Source organism: Oncorhynchus nerka, linkage group LG15 (genome assembly GCF_034236695.1).
Source record: "Oncorhynchus nerka isolate Pitt River linkage group LG15, Oner_Uvic_2.0, whole genome shotgun sequence".
Lineage (NCBI taxonomy): Eukaryota > Metazoa > Chordata > Actinopteri > Salmoniformes > Salmonidae > Oncorhynchus > Oncorhynchus nerka.
In genome coordinates, this window is record NC_088410.1 from 84,620,705 (window position 1) to 84,643,408 (window position 22,704).

General features: G+C 41.5%; 2 protein-coding genes and 1 pseudogene across 16 annotated transcripts; 2 read left to right on the plus strand and 1 right to left on the minus strand.

Moving 5' to 3' along the window:
- Positions 1–2,500: 2,500 nt before the first annotated feature.
- On the plus strand, positions 2,501–8,133 carry LOC115143769 (epithelial membrane protein 3-like). Of its 2 annotated transcripts, none has more exons than XM_029684246.1 (5): positions 2,501–2,595; positions 3,281–3,397; positions 4,098–4,200; positions 6,784–6,924; positions 7,113–8,133. In XM_029684246.1, exons 2-5 carry the CDS (start codon positions 3,320–3,322, stop codon positions 7,286–7,288), a joined length of 498 nt encoding a protein of 165 aa, XP_029540106.1. In that variant the 5' UTR covers positions 2,501–2,595; positions 3,281–3,319; the 3' UTR covers positions 7,289–8,133. The 2 variants fall into 2 exon arrangements, with proteins under 2 accessions (XP_029540106.1, XP_029540107.1); XM_029684247.2 differs by having other exon boundaries at positions 2,511–2,595; positions 3,266–3,397.
- A 2,546-nt stretch (positions 8,134–10,679) lies between these two features.
- On the plus strand, positions 10,680–20,123 carry LOC135560252 (something about silencing protein 10-like). 14 transcript variants are annotated; one of them, XM_065001962.1, is made up of 13 exons: positions 10,680–10,806; positions 11,667–11,788; positions 11,973–12,074; positions 12,888–12,941; positions 13,031–13,087; positions 14,186–14,721; positions 14,888–14,997; positions 16,647–16,782; positions 16,956–17,242; positions 18,069–18,194; positions 18,771–18,890; positions 18,977–19,023; positions 19,328–20,123. In XM_065001962.1, exons 9-11 carry the CDS (start codon positions 17,102–17,104, stop codon positions 18,885–18,887), a joined length of 384 nt encoding a protein of 127 aa, XP_064858034.1. In that variant the 5' UTR covers positions 10,680–10,806; positions 11,667–11,788; positions 11,973–12,074; positions 12,888–12,941; positions 13,031–13,087; positions 14,186–14,721; positions 14,888–14,997; positions 16,647–16,782; positions 16,956–17,101; the 3' UTR covers positions 18,888–18,890; positions 18,977–19,023; positions 19,328–20,123. The 14 variants fall into 14 exon arrangements, with proteins under 14 accessions (XP_064858034.1, XP_064858035.1, XP_064858039.1 ...); XM_065001963.1 differs by lacking the exon at positions 11,973–12,074 and having other exon boundaries at positions 14,186–14,532; positions 14,693–14,721; XM_065001967.1 differs by lacking the exon at positions 12,888–12,941.
- Positions 19,088–21,617, minus strand: LOC115142354 (phosphopantothenate--cysteine ligase-like; annotated as a pseudogene).
- Positions 21,618–22,704: the final 1,087 nt, after the last annotated feature.

Sequence of the window (22,704 nt, forward strand, 5' to 3'; positions counted from 1 at the left end):
AGGTCAGGCAGAGGTTGGTAATCCAGAGTAGAGGCAAAGGTACAGGATGGCTGGCACACTCAGGGTCAGGTCAGGCAGAGGTTGGTAATCCAGAGTAGAGGCAAAGGTACATGACGGCAGGCAGGCTCAGGGTCAGGTCAGGCAGAGGTTGGTAATCCAGAGTAGAGGCAAAGGTACAGGGCGGCTGGCAGGCTCAGGGTCAGGTCAGGCAGAGGTCAGTAATCCAGAGTAGAGGCAAAGGTGCAGGACGGCTGGCAGGCTCAGGGTCAGGTCAGGCAGAGGTTGGTAATCCAGAGTAGAGGCAAAGGTACAGGATGGCTGGCACGCTCAGGGTCAGGTCAGGCAGAGGTTGGTAATCCAGAGTAGAGGCAAAGGTACAGGACGGCTGGCACGCTCAGGGTCAGGTCAGACAGAGGTCAGTAATCCAGAGTAGAGGCAAAGGTACAGGTGGCAGCTCACAGAGACAGTCAGTAATCCAGAGTAGAGGCAAAGGTACAGGGCGGCAGGCAGGCTCAGGGTCAGGTCAGGCAGAGGTTGGTAATCCAGAGTAGAGGCAAAGGTACAGGGCGGCAGGCAGGCTCAGGGTCAGGTCAGGCAGAGGTTGGTAATCCAGAGTAGAGGCAAAGGTACAGGACGGCTGGCACACTCAGGGTCAGGTCAGGCAGGAAAGGTCAAAACCAGGAAACTAGAAAACAGAGACTATAGCAAAGACAAACTGGCACAGACAGACCGAAAACACAGGTATAAGTACCCAGGGGATAATGGGGAAGATGGGTGACACTTGGAAGGGGGTGGAGACAAGCACAAGGACAGGTGAATCAGATCAGGGCGTGACAGTGTCCAAACTTTTGACTGGTACTATATATAAACATCAATTGTCAGTTTAATGGAATTGAATTACACTGAATTCTGTCAAGGCAGCACTGTTAAAGTTTAAGTGCACTTTATGGAAAAATATACATTTGGTTTACTTTAAGATTATTTTTATTGTTATTTGTCATACTGTCTTAGGCTTTACATTAAAATAAAACACATTTTGTTTTGTGGAAATATTATGGTTTGTGTTATTTTATTAACTTTTAGCCTACTTGTTGAGGTTTCTTGGGTGGTCTAAGTTTTCTCACTCACTAGACATCAAAAGTGGTCTCTAATGAGAAGTAATTTCCTCCCATTGACGGAATATACATCCTGGCAACAGTAGCCTACTGTACTGTACTAGAGACTGATCAGACCAATGACTGTGTGTCAGACTGACACAATGAGTTGTACAGTACATCTTCCACATTCCCACACAGGCGCCCCTAGATCAAAGTCATGGATCACTTTAAACCGCTGCTCTACCACTCGACTATAGTGTGACTTTGGATTCAACTCTACAAAACAAATGTGTGGTAATTTTCTGTTGACCAATGGAATACTAATGTATGTTGATCTGACAGTTTTTCAATGTAATGAATGGAAAGTGAATGTTAAGACCATGCTCAGTCTCTGAGAGGGAGTGTTGGTTTTGAGCTCAAAATGCACAATCCACATATATTCTGAACCAAAATTTGCAACAATTTCAAAGATTTGACTGAGTTACAGTTCATATAAGGAAATCAATCAATTGAAATACAATCATTAGGCCCTAATCTATAGATTTCACATGATTGGGAATACAGTTATGCATCTGCTGGTCACAGATACCTTCAAAAAATTGGTTGGGGCGTGGATCAGGGAACCAGTCAGTATCTGGTGTGACCACCATCTGCCTCATGCAGCGCGACACATCTCCTTCGCATTGAATTGATCAGGTTGTTGATTGTGGCCTGTGGAATGTTGTCCCACTCCTCTTAGATCGCTGTGTGAAGTTGCTGGATATTGGCAGGAACTGGAACACGCTGATCCAGAGCATCCCAAACATGCTTAATGGGTGACATGTCTGGTGAGTATGCAGGTCATGGGATTTTTTCAGCTTCCAAGAATTATGTACAGATCCATACGACATAGGGCTGTATATGATCATGCTGAAATATGAGGTGATGGCGGCAGATGAATGGCAGGACAATTGGCGCTAGGATCTTGTCACGGTATCTCTGTGCATTAATATTGCCATCGATAAAATGCAATTGTTTTCGTTGACCTTAGCTTATGCCTGCCCATACCATAACTCCATCACCACCATGGGGCACTTTGTTCACAACGTTGACATCAGCAAACCGCTCTACCACACAACGCCATACACATGGTCTGCGGTCAGATGTACTGTATATATATCATGCAGATTTCAAGTGTAATGTTTACAACATGTCCTTTTTCATGTGGTTGACTCTGTTTGTGACTTTGGGTGGGTCCAGTCCAGTGAGTAGTCAGTAGTAATTTTTTGTCTGTTGTCCGGACTGTAGACTGGGTAGAGGAAATAGATGTTGAGAACTCCCCCTATATCCCACTCTGCATTCCAACCCCTGTCTTTATCTCAGCTTTGGAGATAGTGTGGGAGTAGAGGAAGAGTAAAGGGGAGGAGTGGCGTCTGTGAGAAAAGCAGGGGCGGCAGAGGAGAGAGGGGTACTGAGGGTTACAGAACCAGTCATAGTTCCCCAGGAACTGACATTTAAGGTAAGTCACAATATAAAAGACGTGAAAAGTACTTGGAACTTTTGATTAAGCTTTGGTTACAATGTTATCTAGAGGATCGAAATATTTGTTATGGTTTGGAATGAACAGTGTGTATGGAATTCAATACAAATATGCCATACTGTATACCAACATTATTATGTGTGTATTGAAATAGATTATTTGAGAATCAGTGAAAGTAACTAATGAAATATACATGTTTTGTTATTCTCAATCTAGAGTGTTGTTAGAGTCAATATATTTTGTTGTCACTCTCCCTCATACTATGCTCAGTCCTCATGTTTGCTCCTTTTAGTACCAGGTACCACAAACAGTACAGTTTTCTAATCTGTGAAAAAGCCTAATGCAAACCAGATGAAGAATGTGACGAGACACATACCTTTTTAGAATACTCATTATCCTTCTAATGGATTCAAATCTCACTCTTGTTGTTTCACACAAGGAAAATGGAGTTGCTTAGATTTAGACAGGAGAAGAACAGTGCAGTCTGCCCTATTCTGGAACTGAATATAACATAATAATAAATGCCATTTAGCAGATGCTTTTAGCCAAAGTGACTTACAGTCGTGTGTGCAAACATGTTCCATGTGGGTGGCCACAGTGGATATCAAACCCACAATACTGGTGTTGAAAGTTTCCACTGTCTCAAAAGTCTGTCTGTGTCCAGGACACCTGAGTGTGGCCTCAGTGGAAGCTCCCAGCCATCATGGTTCTTCTGCTCATGTCTGTGACTGTGCTTCATCTTTTCACTCTGGCCATGCTGTTCATCGCCACCATGGAGAAGGTGAGACACTCTCCACTGTTAGCCAATCTGTCTCTGTGGCACTCCCTTTCCTGACTTATTTTAATTTTATTTAACCTTCATTTAACTATGCAAGTCAGTTAAGGACAAATTCTTATTTACAATGACGGCCTTTACAATGACGTATCAAAGTCTGAGAAGAGAAACCACAACCATGTTGAATATCAACATACTGATAACACTATGGTGCTTTAAGAAAACCCCAGCGTGACCTTATAAAATATGCAGGAATTAGATTTATGGATATTTTATTACTTCGAAAGCTCTGGTGGAATCCCACAGTGGGGACCCAGTTTTATGGTTTGGTCAGAACGTAACCTGTCTCTCTCTAGTTCTGGTGGGTTTGGTCAGATTGCCATGCACACAGAACCTGCCAGCTGAATGTAACCTGTCTCTCTCTAGTTCTGGTGGGTTTGGTCAGATTGCCATGCACACAGAACCTGCCAGCTGAATGTAACCTGTCTCTCTCTAGTTCTGGTGGGTTTGGTCAGATTGCCATGCACACAGAACCTGCCAGCTGAATGTAACCTGTCTCTCTCTAGTTCTGGTGGGTTTGGTCAGATTGCCATGCACACAGAACCTGCCAGCTGAATGTAACCTGTCTCTCTCTAGTTCTGGTGGGTTTGGTCAGATTACCATGCACACAGAACCTGCCAGCTGAATGTAACCTGTCTCTCTCTAGTTCTGGTGGATTTGGTCCGATGCTGAAATCACAGACCTCTGGTCTAACTGCATTCACGACAACGCAACGGGAAACTGGCTGTGTGCTGCCTCTAATGAAAATGGTAAATCCAGTGGAAAATTATGTTTTTTTTTAATGATACGTATCTAGTCTACTTAGATTGAGGATCTCTCTTTTTATAACCTTGGATTATTCTGTCTGTTTATGCCTATACAGTGGGAAAAAAGTATTTAGTCAGCCACCAATTGTGCAAGTTCTCCCACTTAAAAAGATGAGAGAGGCCTGTAATTTTCATCATAGGTACACTTCAACTATGACAGACACAATGAGAAAAAAAAATCGAGAAAATCACATTGTAGGATTTTTAATGAATTTATTTGCAAATTATGGTGGAAAATAAGTATTTGGTCATCTACAAACAAGCAAGATTTCTGGCTCTCACAGACCTGTAACTTCTTATTTAAGAGGCTCCTCTGTCCTCCACTCGTTACCTGTATTAATGGCACCTGTTTGAACTTGTTATCAGTATAAAAGACACCTGTCCACAACCTCAAACAGTCACACTCCAAACTCCACTATGGCCAAGACCAAAGAGCTGTCAAAGGACACCAGAAACAAAATTGCAGACCTGCACCAGGCTGGGAAGACTGAATCTGCAATAGGTAAGCAGCTTGGTTTGAAGAAATCAACTGTGGGAGCATTTATTAGGAAATGGAAGACATACAAGATCACTGATAATCTCCCTCGATCTGGGGCTCCAGATCCCCTTCCCGTGGGGTCAAAATGATCCCAAGAACGGTGAGCAAAAATCCCAGAACCACACCACGGGGGGACCTAGTGAATGACCTGCAGAGAGCTGGGACCAAAGTAACAAAGCCTACCATCAGTAACACACTACGCCGCCAGGGACTCAAATCCTGCAGTGCCAGATGTGTCCCCCTGCTTAAGCCAGTACATGTCCAGGCCCGTCTGAAGTTTGCTAGAGAGCATTTGGATGATCCAGAAGAAGATTGGGAGAATGTCATATGGTCAGATGAAACCAAAATATAACTTTTTGGTAATAACTCAACTCGTCGTGTTTGGAGGACAAAGAATGCTGAGTTGCATCCAAAGAACACCATACCCACTGTGAAGCATGGGGGTGGAAACATCATGCTTTGGGGCTGTTTTTCTGCAAAGGGACCAGGACGACTGATCCGTGTAAAGGAAAGAATGAATGGGGCCATGTATCGTGAGATTTTGAGTGAAAACCTCAACCTCAACCTTCCATCAGCAAGGGCATTGAAGATGAAACGTGGCTGGGTCTTTCAGCATGACAATGATCCCAAACACACCACCCGGGCAACGAAGGAGTGGCTTCGTAAGAAGCATTTCAAGGTCCTGGAGTGGCCTAGCCAGTCTCCAGATCTCAACACCATAGAAAATCTTTGGAGGGAGTTGAAAGTCCGTGTTGCTCAGCAACAGCCCCAAAACATCACTGCGCTAGAGGAGATCTGCATGGAGGAATGGGCCAAAATACCAGCAACAGTGTGTGAAAACCTTGTGAAGACTTACAGAAAACATTTGACCTCTGTCATTGCCAACAAAGGGTATATAACAAAGTATTGAGATAAACTTTTGTTATTGACCAAATGCTTATTTTCCACCATAATTTGCAAATAAATTCATTAAAAATCATACAATGTCATTTTCTGGATTTTTTTTCTCATTTTGTCTGTCATAGTTGAAGTGTACCTATGATGAAAATTACAGGCCTCTCTCATCTTTTTAAGTGGCAGAACTTGCACAATTGGTGGCTGACTAAATACTTTTTTGCCCCACTGTATATGGTCATGTGGTTTTATTTTCAATAAATCAAATCAAATGTTATTAGTCACATGCACATGCTTACTTACGAGCCCCTAACCAACAATACAGTTAAAAAAAATATGGATAAGAATAAGAAATAAAAGTAACAAGTAATTAAAGAGCAGCAGTAAAATAACAATAGTGAGACTATATACAGGGTGGTACTGGTCTATGTGCGCGGGCAGCGGTTAGTTGAGGTAATATGTACATGGAGGTAGAGTTATTAAAGTGACTATGCATAGATGGTGACAACGGAGAGTAGCAGCAGTGTAAAAGAGGGGGGAGGCAATGCAAATAGTCTGGGTAGCCATTTGATTAGCTGTTCAGGAGTCTTATGGCTTGGGGGTAGAAGCTGTTTAGAAGCCTCTTGGACCTTGACTTGGCGCTTTGGTACCGCTTGTCGTGCGGTAGCAGAGAAAACAGTCTATGACTAGGGTGGCTGGAGTCTTTGACAATTTTTTGGGCCATCCTCTGACACCGCCTGGTATAGAGGTCTGAGGATCCCTCCCAAATCTTTTCAGTCTCCTGGGGGGGAATAGGTTTTGTCGTGCCCTCTTCACAACTGTCTTGGTGTGCTTGGACCATGTTAGTTTGTTGGTGATGTGGACACCAAGGAACTTGAAGCTCTCAACCTGCTCCACTGCAGCCCCGTTGATGAGAATGGGGGCGTGCTCGGTCCTCTTTTTCCTGTAGTCCATAATCATCTCCTTTGTCTTGATCACGTTGAGAGGTTTCAGGTTTCTGACCTCCTCCCTATAGGCTGTATAGTCCTATTCAATGTGTCTGTGTGTTGATCCCAATGACATGGAGTCTCATTGTTCCTCTCTTGTTTCTCCAGACTGGCTGCAGGCAGTCCAGTCCCTGACTGTCCTCTCAGTGGTCTTTTCCTCTATCTCCTTCCTGGTCTTCCTGGGTCAGCTCTTCACCATGTCTAAAGGAGGGCTCTTCTATTTCACAGGCCTCTGTCAGGTTTTTGCAGGTACTGTACTGGACAAGAATTGACCAGTTTATGACACCCAGTTCTTTCATGTGTGTACTTACTGTATACTATTTGCGAGGTTTTATCTTTAACCTAGAGAAGTTCTCTGTTCATTTTTGTTATTGACACACGTTTATTCTCTAAAGAGCATTTACCCTCCCTGTCCCCTTTCTGCTCTGCTCCACCAGGTTTCACATCATTTGCCGCCTGTCTGATCTTCACATTCCACCGCAAGAAGATCCTGGACGACACCAGAGACCTGAGCATTGGCCACTTTGGCTACTGTTTCATTCTGGCCTGGTCCTGTGTACCGCTCTTGCTCTTCAGTGGAGTCCTGTATGTTCACCTGCGCAAGAGGCAGTGAACTAAGACATACATGAACAGCATTATTCAGTATTACTCTGTATTGTTAGTCTATTATCACTTGACTGTACACTCTTAGAAACAGGGTTCCAAAAGGAATCTTCAGCTGTCTCCATAGGATAACCATTTTTGGTTCCACTTAGAACCCTCTGTGGAATACATTCTACATGGAACCCAAAAGGGTTCTACCTGGAACCAAAAATAGTTATTCAAAGGGTTCTACTATGGGGCCAGCTGAAGGACCCTTTTAGGTTCTAGATAGCACTCTTTGTCTAAAGTGTAGTGAACAACAGAGACACAATGTACGATGTCTTTATTTTATCTGTGTTAAATGTATATATGTATTGTGTACAAACAGTACTATTACTGTATCTGTGAAATACTTTAAATTGAGTCTTCATTTTATAGACTATTCTTTACTGTATGCAATATTGCTTCAGTTTGGGTTAATTCGGTCATTTCTGTGATGAAGTATTTGTTTGCATAAAATCTTCCTCGTGATCAGCAAGACATGCCTCAAGATATGCCTCAAGACATGCCTCAAGACATGCCTCAAGACATGCCTCAAGACATGGAATTAACTGGAGAGTGGCTGTCGTGCGTTCAATTCCCCTGTGAAATATTGTTCATCTGAATATGTAATACTCCACACCACATGCCCATTGTGGAGCTCCAGTATGCCACACTATAATAAGCCCAGTAGGCTGTGCCAGAAATATGTTCTTTACATTTCAGAGACACTCCTGTGAAGGGGCAGTCATAGTTGGCCACCACATTATATTATCTTACTGTATAGATCATGTCAAATAGCATCAATCTCTAAATAAAAGTTACCCTCAGTAACAATCCACATCTCATAACATCATTTTTAGGATGGATGTTGGAACTTGGATGAGAGTCAAAAGCAGGTTTCAGGGGAGACAGAGGTCTGCCCCCCAGGAAGGCTTTACTAGGACAAGAAGTGTACACCAGTCAGTCGGTGGGAGTCTGACTCCAGTCCTGTTCCTGCGGCTTACAGACCTGGTTGCCTGGTTGGACCGGTCGGAGGACAGTCTCAGAAGACAGCTATGAATGAAAAGGTTATCTTTCATCACCACATAATAGATACAGTAGGGACCGGAAATATTACATACACTCTCTTAGGGAGACGCCCAAAAAGCCTTTATTGTGGAATAATATAGCCACACAGAATCTACAAGTTGGAACACAAGTTGACATGGGGATTTGAAAGTTGTCAGCTGTGCACTTCAGGGCAAACGGTGTAGATTATCTCGAGGAGAAAAGGCTTGGGGGGGGGGGGGGGGGGGGGGGTGTACAAGAAGGGGAAAATAAGATCATCTGTAACTAGTTGGAGGTAACCAGGCATGCTTGAGGATATGAAGCATGAGTTGTGTCTCTCTTCTATCATAGCTGTCATTATTTCCATATGCTGTATATTTTCATAGTTTTTAGTGGCTAAATCTATTTAGTGATTATACAGTGCATTCGGAAAGTATTCAGACCCCTTGACTTTTTCCACATCTTGTTACGTTACAGCCTTATTCTAAAATATATTAACGTTTTTTTTCTCATCAATTTAGACACAATACCCCAAAATGTTTACTAATTTATTAAAAAAATTAAAAAAATTAAATGGAAATATATAATTTAGATAAGAATTCAGACCCTTTACTCAAATTGTATTTGTCACACTCGACGAATACAACAGGTAGACCTTACACTGAAATGCTTACAAGCTCTTAACCAACAATGCAGTTAAGAAAACTGTTAAGAAAGTATTTACTAAAAACATCTCAAGGATGATCAATGGAAACAGGATGCACCTGAGCTCAATTTTGAGTCTCATAGCGAAGGGTCTAAATGCTTATGTAAATAAGGTATTTCTTATGGTCTGTCATTTCTCTGCTTATTTGAGCTGTTCTTGCCATAATATTGACTTGGTATTTTACCAAATAGGGCTATCTTCTGTATACCACCCATACCTTGTCACAACACAACTCATTGGCTCAAAGCATTAAGACGGAAAGAAATTTTACAAATGAACATTTAACAAGGCACACTTGTTAATTGAAATACATTACAGGTGAATGAAGCTGGTTGAGTGAATGCCAAGAGTGTGCAAAGCTGTCATCAAGGCAAAGGGTGGATACTTTGAAGAATCTCAAATATATTTGGATATGTTTGACACTTTTGGTTACTACATGATTCCATATGTGTTATTTCATAGTGTTGATGTCTTCACTATTATTCTATAATGTAGAAAATAGTAAAAATAAAGAAAAACCCTTGAATGAGTAGCTGTGTCCAAACTATTAACTGGTATGATCATATATTTAAAACCCATAAATGTGACAGACATTTTAAAATATATGATTATATATTTTAATAACGTATATAAATCCCCCACCCATACAAAAAGTAATATTGTGGAAATGTATTTTCATCATGCAAAACGCACTTAGAACATGAGTTTTTTTGTTCAATGCATTTATTGATTTGAAAAGTATTCCAGAATGGCGTATATTTAAAAACAATACACACGTAGAGATTCATTATCTTCTAATTGTATTTGGTGTTAGGAAACATAATCATTTTTTAAATGTAATATATTGTTATTTATATTTTATTGCAAGTGCAAAATTGTCCTCTGTATTGGTCATTGGGTCGTACATATAAAAAAAAAGTACATTACAGTCAGTGAGTTGGTGAAAAACGGCATCCAGGTGCCCACGACAGAAGACACATAGTTGCGGCATCCAGGTGCCCACGACAGAAGACACATAGTTGCGGCATCCAGGTGCCCACGACAGAAGACACATAGTTGCGGCATCCAGGTGCCCACGACAGAAGACATTTCTTGACAAGCTCTTATTTAAAAAAAAAAATTGCATTACTATAGCATTTTTGTATGTTCTCTATAGTTATGTACTTGAAAATGTATAAATTAACCAATTCGGCACATTTGGGCAAAGTCCTGGCAGACTCCCATAGGGCAGCGCACAATTGGCCCAGCGTCCTCTGGGTTTGGCCGGGGCAGGCCATCATTGTAAATAACAATTTGTTCTTATCTGACTTGCCTAGCTAAATAAAGGTTAAATAAAAAAATCTATAAAAAAACTTGTTACAAAATATTGCGATGTAATTATTCCCCGTGTCAGTCTGAAACTGTGCAGACACATTGCTGCCATCTTGTGGACAAAATCTAACTCAATATATGGCCTTTCTCTTTTTTTTTGCATTTCAAAGATGTTGGAACAAAAACATTAAATGGAAAACACATTTTTTTGGTTTGTATTATATTTTAACTGATCTAATGTGTTATATTCTCCTACATTAATTTCACATTTCCACAAACTTCAAAGTGTTTCCTATCAAATGGTATCGAGAACATGCCTGTCCTTACTTCAGGTCCTTACTTCCGGTCCAGGTGTATTGATATATTATGCGTGTATTCACGTTTGGAACGGCACATTTCAAACCAATTTAAAAGGTTCTACTTAACATGGTTCGAGCACTAAGGTACGTTAGCTAGATTTAATTGTATGAACAGTTAACTTTAGCTCAAGGTCGATATAGTAGCTAAACGTTTTACCTTTGAATTGCCACAGGAAATGGCAGGATTGTAGCTCTAGTTTAGATCAATTTATTCTCAGTTGTGCCTTGCAAGTGCTTTGCCAACTGATCTATTTTGTCCGCTACACTCGCATTAATATCTGCTAATCATGTGTATGTGACCAATACAATTTCATTTGTATTAATGTGGATATAAGCATTTCGCTACACCCGTAATAACGTCTGCTCTATGTGTGTGCGACCAATACAATTTGATTAGAATAAAATGTGATTTGATTCGGAGTGGATTAAACTCGGATGGAAGGATTGCATTGTTTGACCTGGCTAAAATGTGACGATTTTTGCTCTTGCTCCGCTCAGAACAGTATGACAAATATGACCCTGAAGCGTACGGAGACATGTCTGTCCTAGATAAGATACAATATGTTATCTGTAGATGTAATGGAGATGCCTGTGTGAACAGAATTATGATTACATTCATATCATAGCCATCAACATCTGCACAAAGTTGATTGTCAACAATGATTATATGGAGTGGAGTGTGTCCTTTACTTGACCGATAGGTGTCATTGTTGCTTTAGACCAGTGGTCACCAACCGGTCCGTCGCAATCAACTGGTCGATCTTCAAGGCTTTCCTAGTCGATCACCAAACATTTCTGTAGAAAAGCCAAAGGCGTATTTGTATGCTATTCGTGTTGCGCTGTTGGTTTCTGCACTTGATTCAGAAGCCCTGCACACCGGGTATGGCAAAGTGTTCCCATTTTAAACCATTTAATTTGTCTGAGAATACTAATTCTGCCTGCAGGCGGGCGGAGAGCTCTGTGGCTAAATCGAGTTCGCCTACTGTGCTAGCCAATCGGATAGCTCAAGTCACCGTTCCTACAGTTTCCAATACATCCGCCACAGAAAAGTTTGATACTAGACCAGGTGAGATTTCACAACTTTTAAAACCATGACCAGAGAGACTGTCAAAGAATACAGCCAAGAGCTGCTGTTTTTACGAGTGAGTTCATTTCTTAAGTTTTTATTCTACACTGTTAACTGTTTTTATTGAACACTTACAAAACACAAAATGCCCTATTAGATAGTCCTTCGTTTTTATTATTATTAGAATCTCATCCTGTGTGGCTCAGTTGGTAGAGTATGGCGCTTGCAACGACCGGGTTCGATTTCCACAGGGGACCAATATGAGAAACTGTATGAACTCACTACTGTAAGTCGATTAATATATAAGTGTCTGCTAAATGAATAAAATGAATGTCTAAATTTGATATTGAGGAATATTTCACTATCTTAGGTCATAAGAACAACATGAATTTGTGCAGTGCAACTCAAGTTTTGGCATCAGTGTCACTGGATGAAAGGAATGATAGAGCAGGGACAGTGAGAGATGGACCCTCTACTGCTCTCTCCGTTCAGACTTTCGACTTCAGTGCGTTCAAGGCAACTGGGAACTCTGGGGAAGAAAACCAGATCCAACCAAGAAATTGTTTTAAATGGTTATCCAACACGGAATTCGAAGGTGGAAACTCTGGCCTCTTTCTAGAGCTCAGACTTTCAGACTTAAAAAATTACTGACATCATGATTTGGCAGCATTTATTTAACTGGGATTCCCAGTTGTCTTGAAAACACCATGACCATCAGATGCATCAGTCCAGTAAAATAAAAAAGCAACTTATTTCAATTTATGCTCAGCTGTGCCTTGCAATTGCTCCACCAACTGATCTATTTTGCTGGAGTCAAAGCTCGAGTTTTGAAATCTAATATGGTCTGAGAACAATATTGGCGTTATAGGCATATAGCCAATATGCTGTGGAAATGTAGGCTATTAGGCCTACTGCACAAACCTTATTTCTACAACTGTTTTATTCATTTCATCTATTTAAAAAAAAAAATGTGAACAGCAGATCTCAGCTTGCTTTTTGACTGCGAAAGGGATCTTGACTCAAAAAAGGTTGGTGACCACTGCTTTAGACCAATTTCAAGTTTCCATTCAATCTCCTCTCAATTTACAATCTTTTCAAGAGGTCCTCACAGTATATGAAGGACAAGTTTGAGTCCCATGATGCCAAAATCTCGGTGAGTCTATTTGCATAGTTAAACTTCTTTGCTGAAATCTTTGAGCCCTACTCAGTGAGTGTTATTGTTGTTTCTCTTTGCCACTATAGAAACTCATGGCATGTGGTGTTCAGATGGACAGTGACCAGGACGATGGTGTTGAAGAGGTGAGTCAACTGCAAGTAAAGAGTATGAGTCATTAGCAGCAAAACGGCACAATACGGTGCAGAGCGTTGGATTTGGCTGCCAGGGGGCAAGGAGTCCCCCAGCTCTGCTAAAACCATTGAGAACTACGTCCCGTTTTCAAGGGATTGTTAAATAAATGTAAACTATTTTGTTTTTATATCACCACATCTTGAAGAGCATAGTTAGAACTACACATTTCTGATTATTCCCCATTTAGCGCTATCATCATAGTTATACAACAAGTAATTGCATGCTTTTCATGATCAGTAAACATCAATTGATCATTTATTTTCATATACAGTGGGGCAAAAAAGTATTTAGTCAGCCACCAATTGTGCAAGTTCTCCCACTTAAAAAGATGAGAGGCCTGTAATTTCCATCATAGGTTCACTTCAACTATGACAGACAAATTGAGAAAAAAAAATCCAGAAAATTCCATTGTAGGATTTTTAATGAATTTATTTGCAAATTATGGTGGAAAATAAACTTTTGTTATTGACTAAATACTTATTTTCCACCATAATTTGCAAATAAATTCATTAAAAATCCTACAATGGAATTTTCTGGAATTTTTTTTCTCAATTTGTCTGTCATAGTTGAAGTGAACCTATGATGGAAATTACAGGCCTCATCTTTTTAAGTGGGAGAACTTGCACAATGGGTGGCTGACTAAATACTTTTTTGCCCCACTGTACGTGAGGGTAGCCTATATATTTGTCACCTGTCATTAAATTAAGCATGCTTCATCAGAGATTAAGCTTTAATCTCAAGTCTTCGTCATGGTAAAGTTGTCAGTTGGACTACTGTTATCACCACTAGATGGCAAGTAAATCAAATACATAGCCATCTAGTTCATCCCCTGGAAGATTGATTGTTAACTAGCCATTGATGTGATCTGTTATTAGCTAGCTAGCCAATTTGACGTGGTCCATCAATCATAATTGATATAGTGATGACATCAACATTTATGAAATAACACAAGGCATGTTAAACAAATCAAAATATATTTTAGATTATTTAAAGTAGCCACCCTTTGCCTTGATGACAGCTTTGCACACTCTTGTCATTCTCTCAACCAGCTTCACCAGGAATGCTTTTTCAACAGTCTTGAATGAGTTCCCACATATGCTGAGAACTTGTTGGCTGCTTTTCCTTCACTCTGCGGTCCAACTCATCCCAAACCATCTCAATTGGGTTGAGGTCGGGTGATTGTGGAGGCCATGTCATCTGATGCAGCACTCTCCTTCTTACACAGCCTGGAGGTGTGTTGGGTCAGTCCCACTAAGCGCAAGCCAGATGGGATGGCGTATCGCTGCAGAATGCTGTGGTAGCCATGCTGGTTAAGTGTGCATTCAAATCTAAATAAACCACAAACATTGTCACCAGCAAAGCAGCCCCACACCATCACACCTCTTCATGCTTCAAGGTGGGAACCACATCATCCATTCACCTACTCTGCGTCTCACAAAGACACAGCGGTTGGAACCAAAAATCAGACCAAATGACAGATTTCCCCCGGCTAATGTCCATTGCTTGACATCTTAAATGTGGTGTCTTCTCTCCAATGACATGGCATGGGGAAACAGGAAGAAGATGTTTTCTGATTATGTGGGAAGTGAGTATTTTCCATTTAGTCAATTCATACTACTGAGACCATTACCTGTATTCTACTATGATTCCCAGTGAGTTGAATTTTGAACCTGTCTGGAGAATAGAGGTCATAGTCTGGTATAGAGGTCATAGACGAAGGCTGTTTCTTTGAAACTACTTTGTTGTTGCAGAGGGAAAATCTCAGCAAGAAGTGGAGGCAGAGGATGAAGAAGCTAAGAATATTCAGAGACAATTGGCTGTCTATCTTAGTGAGGAGGACTATGATCTAAACCTTCTTCAGGTATACATTATCAGCAATTAAGTATACAGTTGAAGTCTGAAGTTTACATACACCTTAACCAATACATTTAAACTCAGTTTTTCACAATTCCTGACATTTAATCCTAGTAAAAATTCTCTGTTTTAGGTCAGTTAAGATCACCACTTTATTTTAACAAAGTGAAATGTCAGAATAATAGTGGAGTGATTTTATTTCAGCTTTTATTTCTTTCATCACATTTCCAGTGGGTCAGAAGTTTACATACACTCAATTAGTATTTGGTATTATTGCCTTTAAATTGTTTAACTTGGGTAAAACATGTCGGGTTGCCTTCCACAAGCTTCCCATAATAATTTGGGTGTATTTTGGCCCATTCCTTCTGACAGAGCTGGTGTAACTGAGTCAGGTTAGGGCTTTGTGATTGCCACTACAGTTACCTTGACTTTGTTGTCCTTGAGCCATTTTGCCACAACCTTGGAAGTATGCTTGGGGTCAATGTCCATTTGGAAGACCCATTTGCGACCAAGCTTTAACTTTAACTGATGTCTTGAGATATGCTTCAATATATCCACATAATTTTTCTTCATGATGCCGTCTATTTTGTGAAGTGCACCATTCCCTCTTGCAGCAAAGCACCCACACAACATGATGCTGCCACCCCCTTCCCTCAAGGTTGGGATGGTGTTCTTCGGCTTGCAAGCCTCCCCCTTTTTCCTCTAAACATAACGATGGTCATTATGGCAAAACAGTTGTATTTTTGTCTCATCAGACCAGAGGACATTTCTCCAAAAAGTACGATCTTTGTCCCCATGTGCAGTTGCAAACCGTAGTCTGGCTTTTTAAAATGGCGGTTTTGGAGCAGTGGCTTCTTCCTTCCTGAGCAGCCTTTCAGGTTATGTCGATATAGGACTCATTTTACTGTGGATATAACTACTTTTGTACCTGTTTCCTCCAGCATCTTCACAGGGTTCTTTGCTGTTGTTCTGGGATTGATTCAAATTTTTCGCATCAAAGTACGTTCATCTCTAGGAGACAGAATTCGTCTCCTTCCTGAGCGGTATGACGGCTGCGTGGTCCCGTGTTTATACTTGCGTACTATTGTTTGTACAGATGAACGTGGTACCTTCAGGTGTTTGGAAATTGCTCCCAAGGATGAACTAGACTTATTTTTCGGAGGTCTTGGCTGATTTCTTTTGATGTTCCCATGATGTCAAGCAAATAGGCACTGAGTTTGAAGGTAGGCCTTGAAATACATCCACAGGTATACCTCCAATTGACTCTGGCTAATTGACATCATTTATCAGAAGCTTGTAAAGCCATGACATTTTCTGGAATTTTCCAAGCTGTTTAAAGGTACAGTCAACTTAGTGTATGTAAACTTCTGACCCACTGGAATTGTGATACAGTGAAATAATCTGTCTGTAAACAATTGTTGGAAAAATGACTTGGGTCATGCACAAAGTAGATGTCCTAACCGACATGCCTAACCTATAGTTTGTTAACAAGAAATTTGTGGAGTGGTTGAAAAACAAGGTTTAATGACTCCAACCTAAGTCTATGTAAACCTCCGACTTCAATTGTACATACTTGAGCCTCTAGCTCTATCAAAGCAAGAAACAGCATTTCACTGTTGTCCTCAGTGTCTGTCTATCTCTGTCTGTCTGTCTAAGACTTTGCTGTGGAGAATGGTGTGGAGAGGGAGAGGATTGTTAAGGACCTGAAGCAGATGTCCCAGAAGGAGAGAATTAGCTGCTGGGGAAGGAATCACCAGAGCTATCGGAGCTCATTCAGGACTTGAAGTCCAAGGTATGATAAACACAACATCACTACTACTGTATTTTCGGCAGAAAAAGAAACACAGTGTAAACCACAATGTTGTTGAACCTGTAACAAGAGTTACAGTATGTTGATGTTACAGTTACTAATGGTGTTGTGGTAATGTCGTACTGTTTGCCGATGGTGTTTTGTGCACTTGGCAGAGCTGAACGACGAGCTACAGGCCCTTTTGGAAATGGTCAAAGATGGACGCATCCCACCGGGAAAGGGTGCCAACTACCTCAAGACCAAACAGCAGCTTTATCTAAATTAAGTATATATTTGATTTGTAACATAAATTGCATAAACAATGCCATTGAGAATGGACTCACTTATTGTTGTTTCTCTCCTGAGTTACTGCACAAACATCAGTTTCTACCTCATCCTGAAAGCAAAGCATATTCCCGCACACAACAACCCAGTGATTGAAAGACTGCTTATTTATAGGAATGTGAGTAGATGCATTGTCATTTTGCTTATGATTGATAAAATGTTCAGGCCTATATCTATGTTTCTTGGTCGCATACACAGATTTGCAGGTGCAGTGTTTCTAGCTCCAACAGTACAGGAATACCTAGCAATAAAAAAAACTATACACATAATCCAGATTCGTATTATATCAGAACAAGCAATGCAATAGACTGAAATATAAATACTGTGGCCAGTTTATTAGATACACCCATCTAGTACTGGGTCGGACCAAGCGGTGCCTCCAGAACAGCCTGAATTCTCAGGGGCATGGAAACATGTTCAATTGGTATCAAGGGACCTAACGTGTGCCAGGAAAATATTTCCCACACTCCCGCCACCAGCCTGTACGATTCTTGCCATTCTCCTTCGACCTCTCATCAGCGAGCTGTTTTCGCACACACGACTGCCACTGGCCGGATGTTTTTGTGTTTGCTGCACCATTCTCTGTAAACCCTAGACACTGTTGTGTGTGAAAATCCCCCGAAGGCTGGCCGTTTCTGAGATACAGACGATCATACCACTTTCAAAGTTGCTTCTGTCACTCGTTTTGCCCATTTTAACGTTCATTCGAACAGTAACTGAATGCTTCGATGCCTGTCTGCCTGCTTTGTAAAGCAATCCACGGCCAGCAGTCTTTCAACTGTCTGGAGGAGCGAATCATTTTTGTGAACAGGGTGGTGTACCTAATAAACTGGCAGTTGAGTGTATATACATGGAATGTAGTCAACATATACAGTGCTTGTCGTATAGTTAGTATGAGTCAGATTGTGTCCTATAATAATTGGGTCCTCTGACTGTCCCTGCAGCTGATAAATGACATGGGTGAGGTAGATGCTTTGCTTGCCCCACAGCTGCGCCAGTTGCTCTCTGCAGGCCAGAATGAGATGGCTGCTATGAAGCCAGGGAGTAGCAAGCAGATCACCAACCACAAGGTGAGAAATGAGTATGATGTTGATCCATTGGGTGATGTTGGCATACTTCAGGATTTTGGCAATGAGGCCCTTTATCTGCTTCAGTCAGATGAACTCATGTTTACCATTTGTGTCTGAGTGCAGTTTGAGTGAAGTTGCTAACTAGTGTTCGCACAATGACTGGAAGTCTGAGTATCTGTTAGTGTGCTAGTAGATACCCATGGACTTCATTGTGCTTATGCTTGTTAGCAGTGGCTCATGGAACCACCTAACTTCCTTCATACTGTACACTGAGACATACAAATGCTATCTATGATTTAATTTGACTCTGGGGAAGTAGATAAATGGTCTCATTGCCAAAATCCCAAAGTATCCCTTTAAAGGTATACTCAGCAATATGATGAAGATGCACAAAGTAAGCATTGAAGCGTGCGGCTAAACTTCTCAGCTGTTTTGGTCCTATTGCTACCACGCAGACCCATGCGCTGATACTGTGTGAGAGGGATATCACACTCATCGCAATATCTGAAGTGCTGCTCGTGGCAATGTAAGTTTGCTGAGTCTACATATAAGCTGGATTGGTCCCTATGTTGTCAGATGTCTGAAGAGGCTGGGGCTGAACCATCATACTCTGACTTGGATGAAGAGGCTGCCCTGCACTTCTACAGAGGAATGGAAAGGCTGAAACTGAATAGGACCTACAGGCTGAGGTGAAGGGTGAGTGTTACCAGGTACATTTACTCAAGTTCAGAGTAGGAATGAGATGGGCAGGGCTTGATGGGAGGTCTATTTCTTTGTTGCAGATGAAGTGGAGTTGGATCCAGATAGCAAGAGATGCATTACCCACCAGGTAGTGTCTCACCCTCTTGAGTATTGTCCTTTAAACATTTAGAAATTAGTTACACACACAAGTATACAGCAGTAATTATTTATTGTACAGCTTAGCCTTCATGTACAATATTTACTTGTTACCATGTCTCTTGTTTCCATACTCATTGTACAAAGCACAATATTAAAACATTTTCACCCAGTACTTCAAATCATGACCTTCATCAGATTATTCTAGTACTTTATATGTTAGAGTATTCCCTTCCCGGTTTAAACCTTTTGTCTAATTTGTACATGCTGCTCGATCCTTTCCGCTAATGGCCAAGAACCAAGGGTTTACACCGAAGAGGAAGAAGACTGACCGCAATCCCAGAGTCAAACAGAGAATTTCAGACGAGCCAAGATCCGCATAAAGGGACCAGTTTGTAGACTACATTTGAAACTTGAAGTTGCAGTGTATAAAATGTATACAAATCCAATGTATGAGAAGTGTTTTGCAGGCATTACTTACACCTCCTGCAGGCACATCTTTCAGGACCTCTGAGGGGTATACTACAAAGCAGAACCAATGAGTTAGCCAGCTTACTCTGATTAACAACCAGAAATAACTGTTGATTTTCTGAATCATTTAGAAAAATAAACTTAGGTTGAGTTAATTAGACCATAGCCCATTTCAAGCTTAGTTATTTATTAGTTCAGAATATTGAGGCAAGTTATCTGGCTAACTCCTTGATCCTGCTTTGTAGTGTGTATGCTGATATAATATACAGTATTTGATAGCAAAATTGACAACTTGTGTAATTTAACTAGTGTCAATTATGGATCAAATTGAATTCAAGTGTATTTTTGAAAAAACCTACATTCAAATCTTGAATGTATTCCAGGTTTGTGAAGTCTGTTGTGAGGAGACCAGATACAGTGGAGAGCTGTCTGGTATTCGTGCTGGACTTAGTGTCAAACTCAAATAACCAACCAAACCGTTTCCACACATTTGCAAGTAAATGACACAATCACTGATAGCTAGCTGTATGGGGTGTCATGCCTACAAGGAAGACTGTTGCCAGTTTCCTCTGGAGTAGATTTGTGATTTGTCCAGCACATAAAATACCAACATACACTTAAGGTTTAATGTTCCGAGTCTGTTACTTTACTGATGTACTCTGTCTGTGATATTACTCTGACAAACTGCTATGAGGTTAAGTCAATTCATTGGTTGGCATTATCATTCCACAACCAATATGTTGTAATCTGCCTTGTGACATAAGATGGTATGATAGTTAAGGTGATCAAGGATTGTTTTTCTGTGACTATGTAAATATTTGATTTTAAAGGCAGAGTGTGTACTGAAACCTACATATGCATGCACATGAATGTCAGATCTAGGACAGTGAAAGCCCTGCAAGATAAAATAAAGATCCAAACTAGACAAGCATGAATGAAGATTTCAGAAGAAAGTAGAGCTAGTGCCCTGCCCCGGGGACTTGTACGTCACGTTAGTGTTTCATCGGACCACCAAAGCCAGCCCTCCCAGTAAGCAGCACAGTTTACTGGAGTGTATTCATTAGTCAGATTCTGTGAGAAGCGATCTTACTATAGGAAGCAAACATATCAAACGGGGAGGGACGTCCATGAATTTGTCCAGTTGTAACTTGTTTTTGTTGCATAACGTTTTCTGTTTGGAGTGAAGTTTCCATTGCAACTAATGAAAACACCTCTGGGGTCTCAGTCTTGTTGGGTTATGATTTGGCCGTGAGCTCTGGTCAGGTTACTGACAATACTGTCCTCGATCTCCACATCTCTGCTTGCTTCCTCATCCGTAAGTACTAGCTTGGCCTGAGTGTAAGGGGTCACCACCACTACATAACCTCGTCTGGTGTCCAGTACGCTGGCCACCACAGCCTGTTGTCCAGTGCCCGCCGAGCTCTGTCCAGCAGGATGGACGGGTCCATCTCCAGCTTGAAGGAAATCCCAAATGCCTGTGGAGCCCAGTCCACCAGCGGCGACCATCTTCATACTGATCTATAGGACAGAAGAGGCTTGGCTTACAGTGGATCAATGATAATGAGCATGTGCTTTTGTATTTGATGGCTTTCTTTACTCACCTGAAGTGGTCCATTGGAGGACTGGATTTTGTGCTCTGCCATTTCTGATGCTGGAATGTAAAAATCTGACACTGCTGCAGCCAAATAAAACATGGCCCTGGACCCTGAGAGGGGAGTGAACATCGAGTGCATGTTTAATATACCAGCACATGCATGTACTGTACACCCCGATAAGCCCTGCTACTACTTCTAGTTGAGTGTCAGTACCTACCTATGGGTCTGAGTGCCTGTGCTGCAGCTTTGAGGTGGTGCAGGAACTCCACAGGCAGAAGAAGCCGTGCCTCTTTTACCGCCTGGTAATGCATCAGGACTTTGCCAATGTTGGGAAGTGCCTGCTGGTTGACCATGATTTGGCCACAGCCAGAACCCTCCTCTCTATTGTCCAGCAGCAGGCTGTCCGGCAGATTAATCCCAGAGTGAAGGGATATAAGGAGCGGTGTCTGTGCAGGAAGATCACAGCGGACTCTAGTAAGTACTCTGCCGAAGAGGCTCCGTGCTGGCCATGGCTGAAGTTTTTTTATTTAACTAGGCAAGTCAGTTATGAACAAATTCTTATTTTCAATGACGGCCTAGGAACAGTGGGTTCACTGCCTGTTCAGGGGCAGAACGACAGATTTGTACATTGTCAGCTCGGGGGTTTGAACTTGCAACCTTGCGGTTACTAGTCCAACGCTCTAACCACTAGGCTACCCTATCCAGGAAGCGAATGGTGCAAGACTCCAGGGGGACCTGAGGTGATCAGCACCAAAGCTGCCATCTACCTTTTGACTTCCTCTACATGGAAGGGAAACCTCGTCAGACAGCTTCCCATCTACAGTGAGGGTCCAGGGTTCTGCAATGCCTGGTCAAGCCAGGGAGACAAATCTACAAAACAAAAATGACATGGAAAAGTATGTCAAACTTACGCATAGTGTGTAATTTGTGGGACAAATGTCGGAGTAAGGTGTGGGAGGAGCGGAGACATTGTTTTCAGGGTTACTTTTAAACGTTCTGGTAGGAATAGGATAATTGTGACCCTTAAACTTTTGACTCACTTTTGTCTACTAGCTACAACTTCAAACTACACTTTACAGCTGCTAACGTTAGCCATGCAAATTGTGCACTGGAATGCGGTTCACATTCGTTGTTACTAGGATGTTCATTGGCATGGGGAACGCACTTAAGATCATTCGGCTCGTGTTGCAGTTGTCAGTGAATTAGCTTAATATTTCAATGAATCTTCTTCATAGAAATATTACTTACTTTTAAAGACACCGAGAGAAAGTCACTGATGATTGAGAAGTAGTGGTCGACTTCCTGATGTTGTCTGGCGTGACGTCTTCTATTATCTATTCCATTGCAATTTAAACAACTCAGAACTATGTCGCCACCTATCGTCGTGGAAGTTGAATTGTCAGAAGACTTTTCCTTAGAAATCAATGTTGTTGCTAGCCTATACATTGTGTGTCAGTTATCACACTTAAACAATTTTGGCAGATATAATAATAACCTATGCAGTGATTGAGCTATCTTTGTCTAGATACTGTACCGACAGGGCAAGCAAACGTCCCCCTGTGCCATTAAGGTCCAGACCTTTTGGCACAGGCCATAGTAAGCCTCAG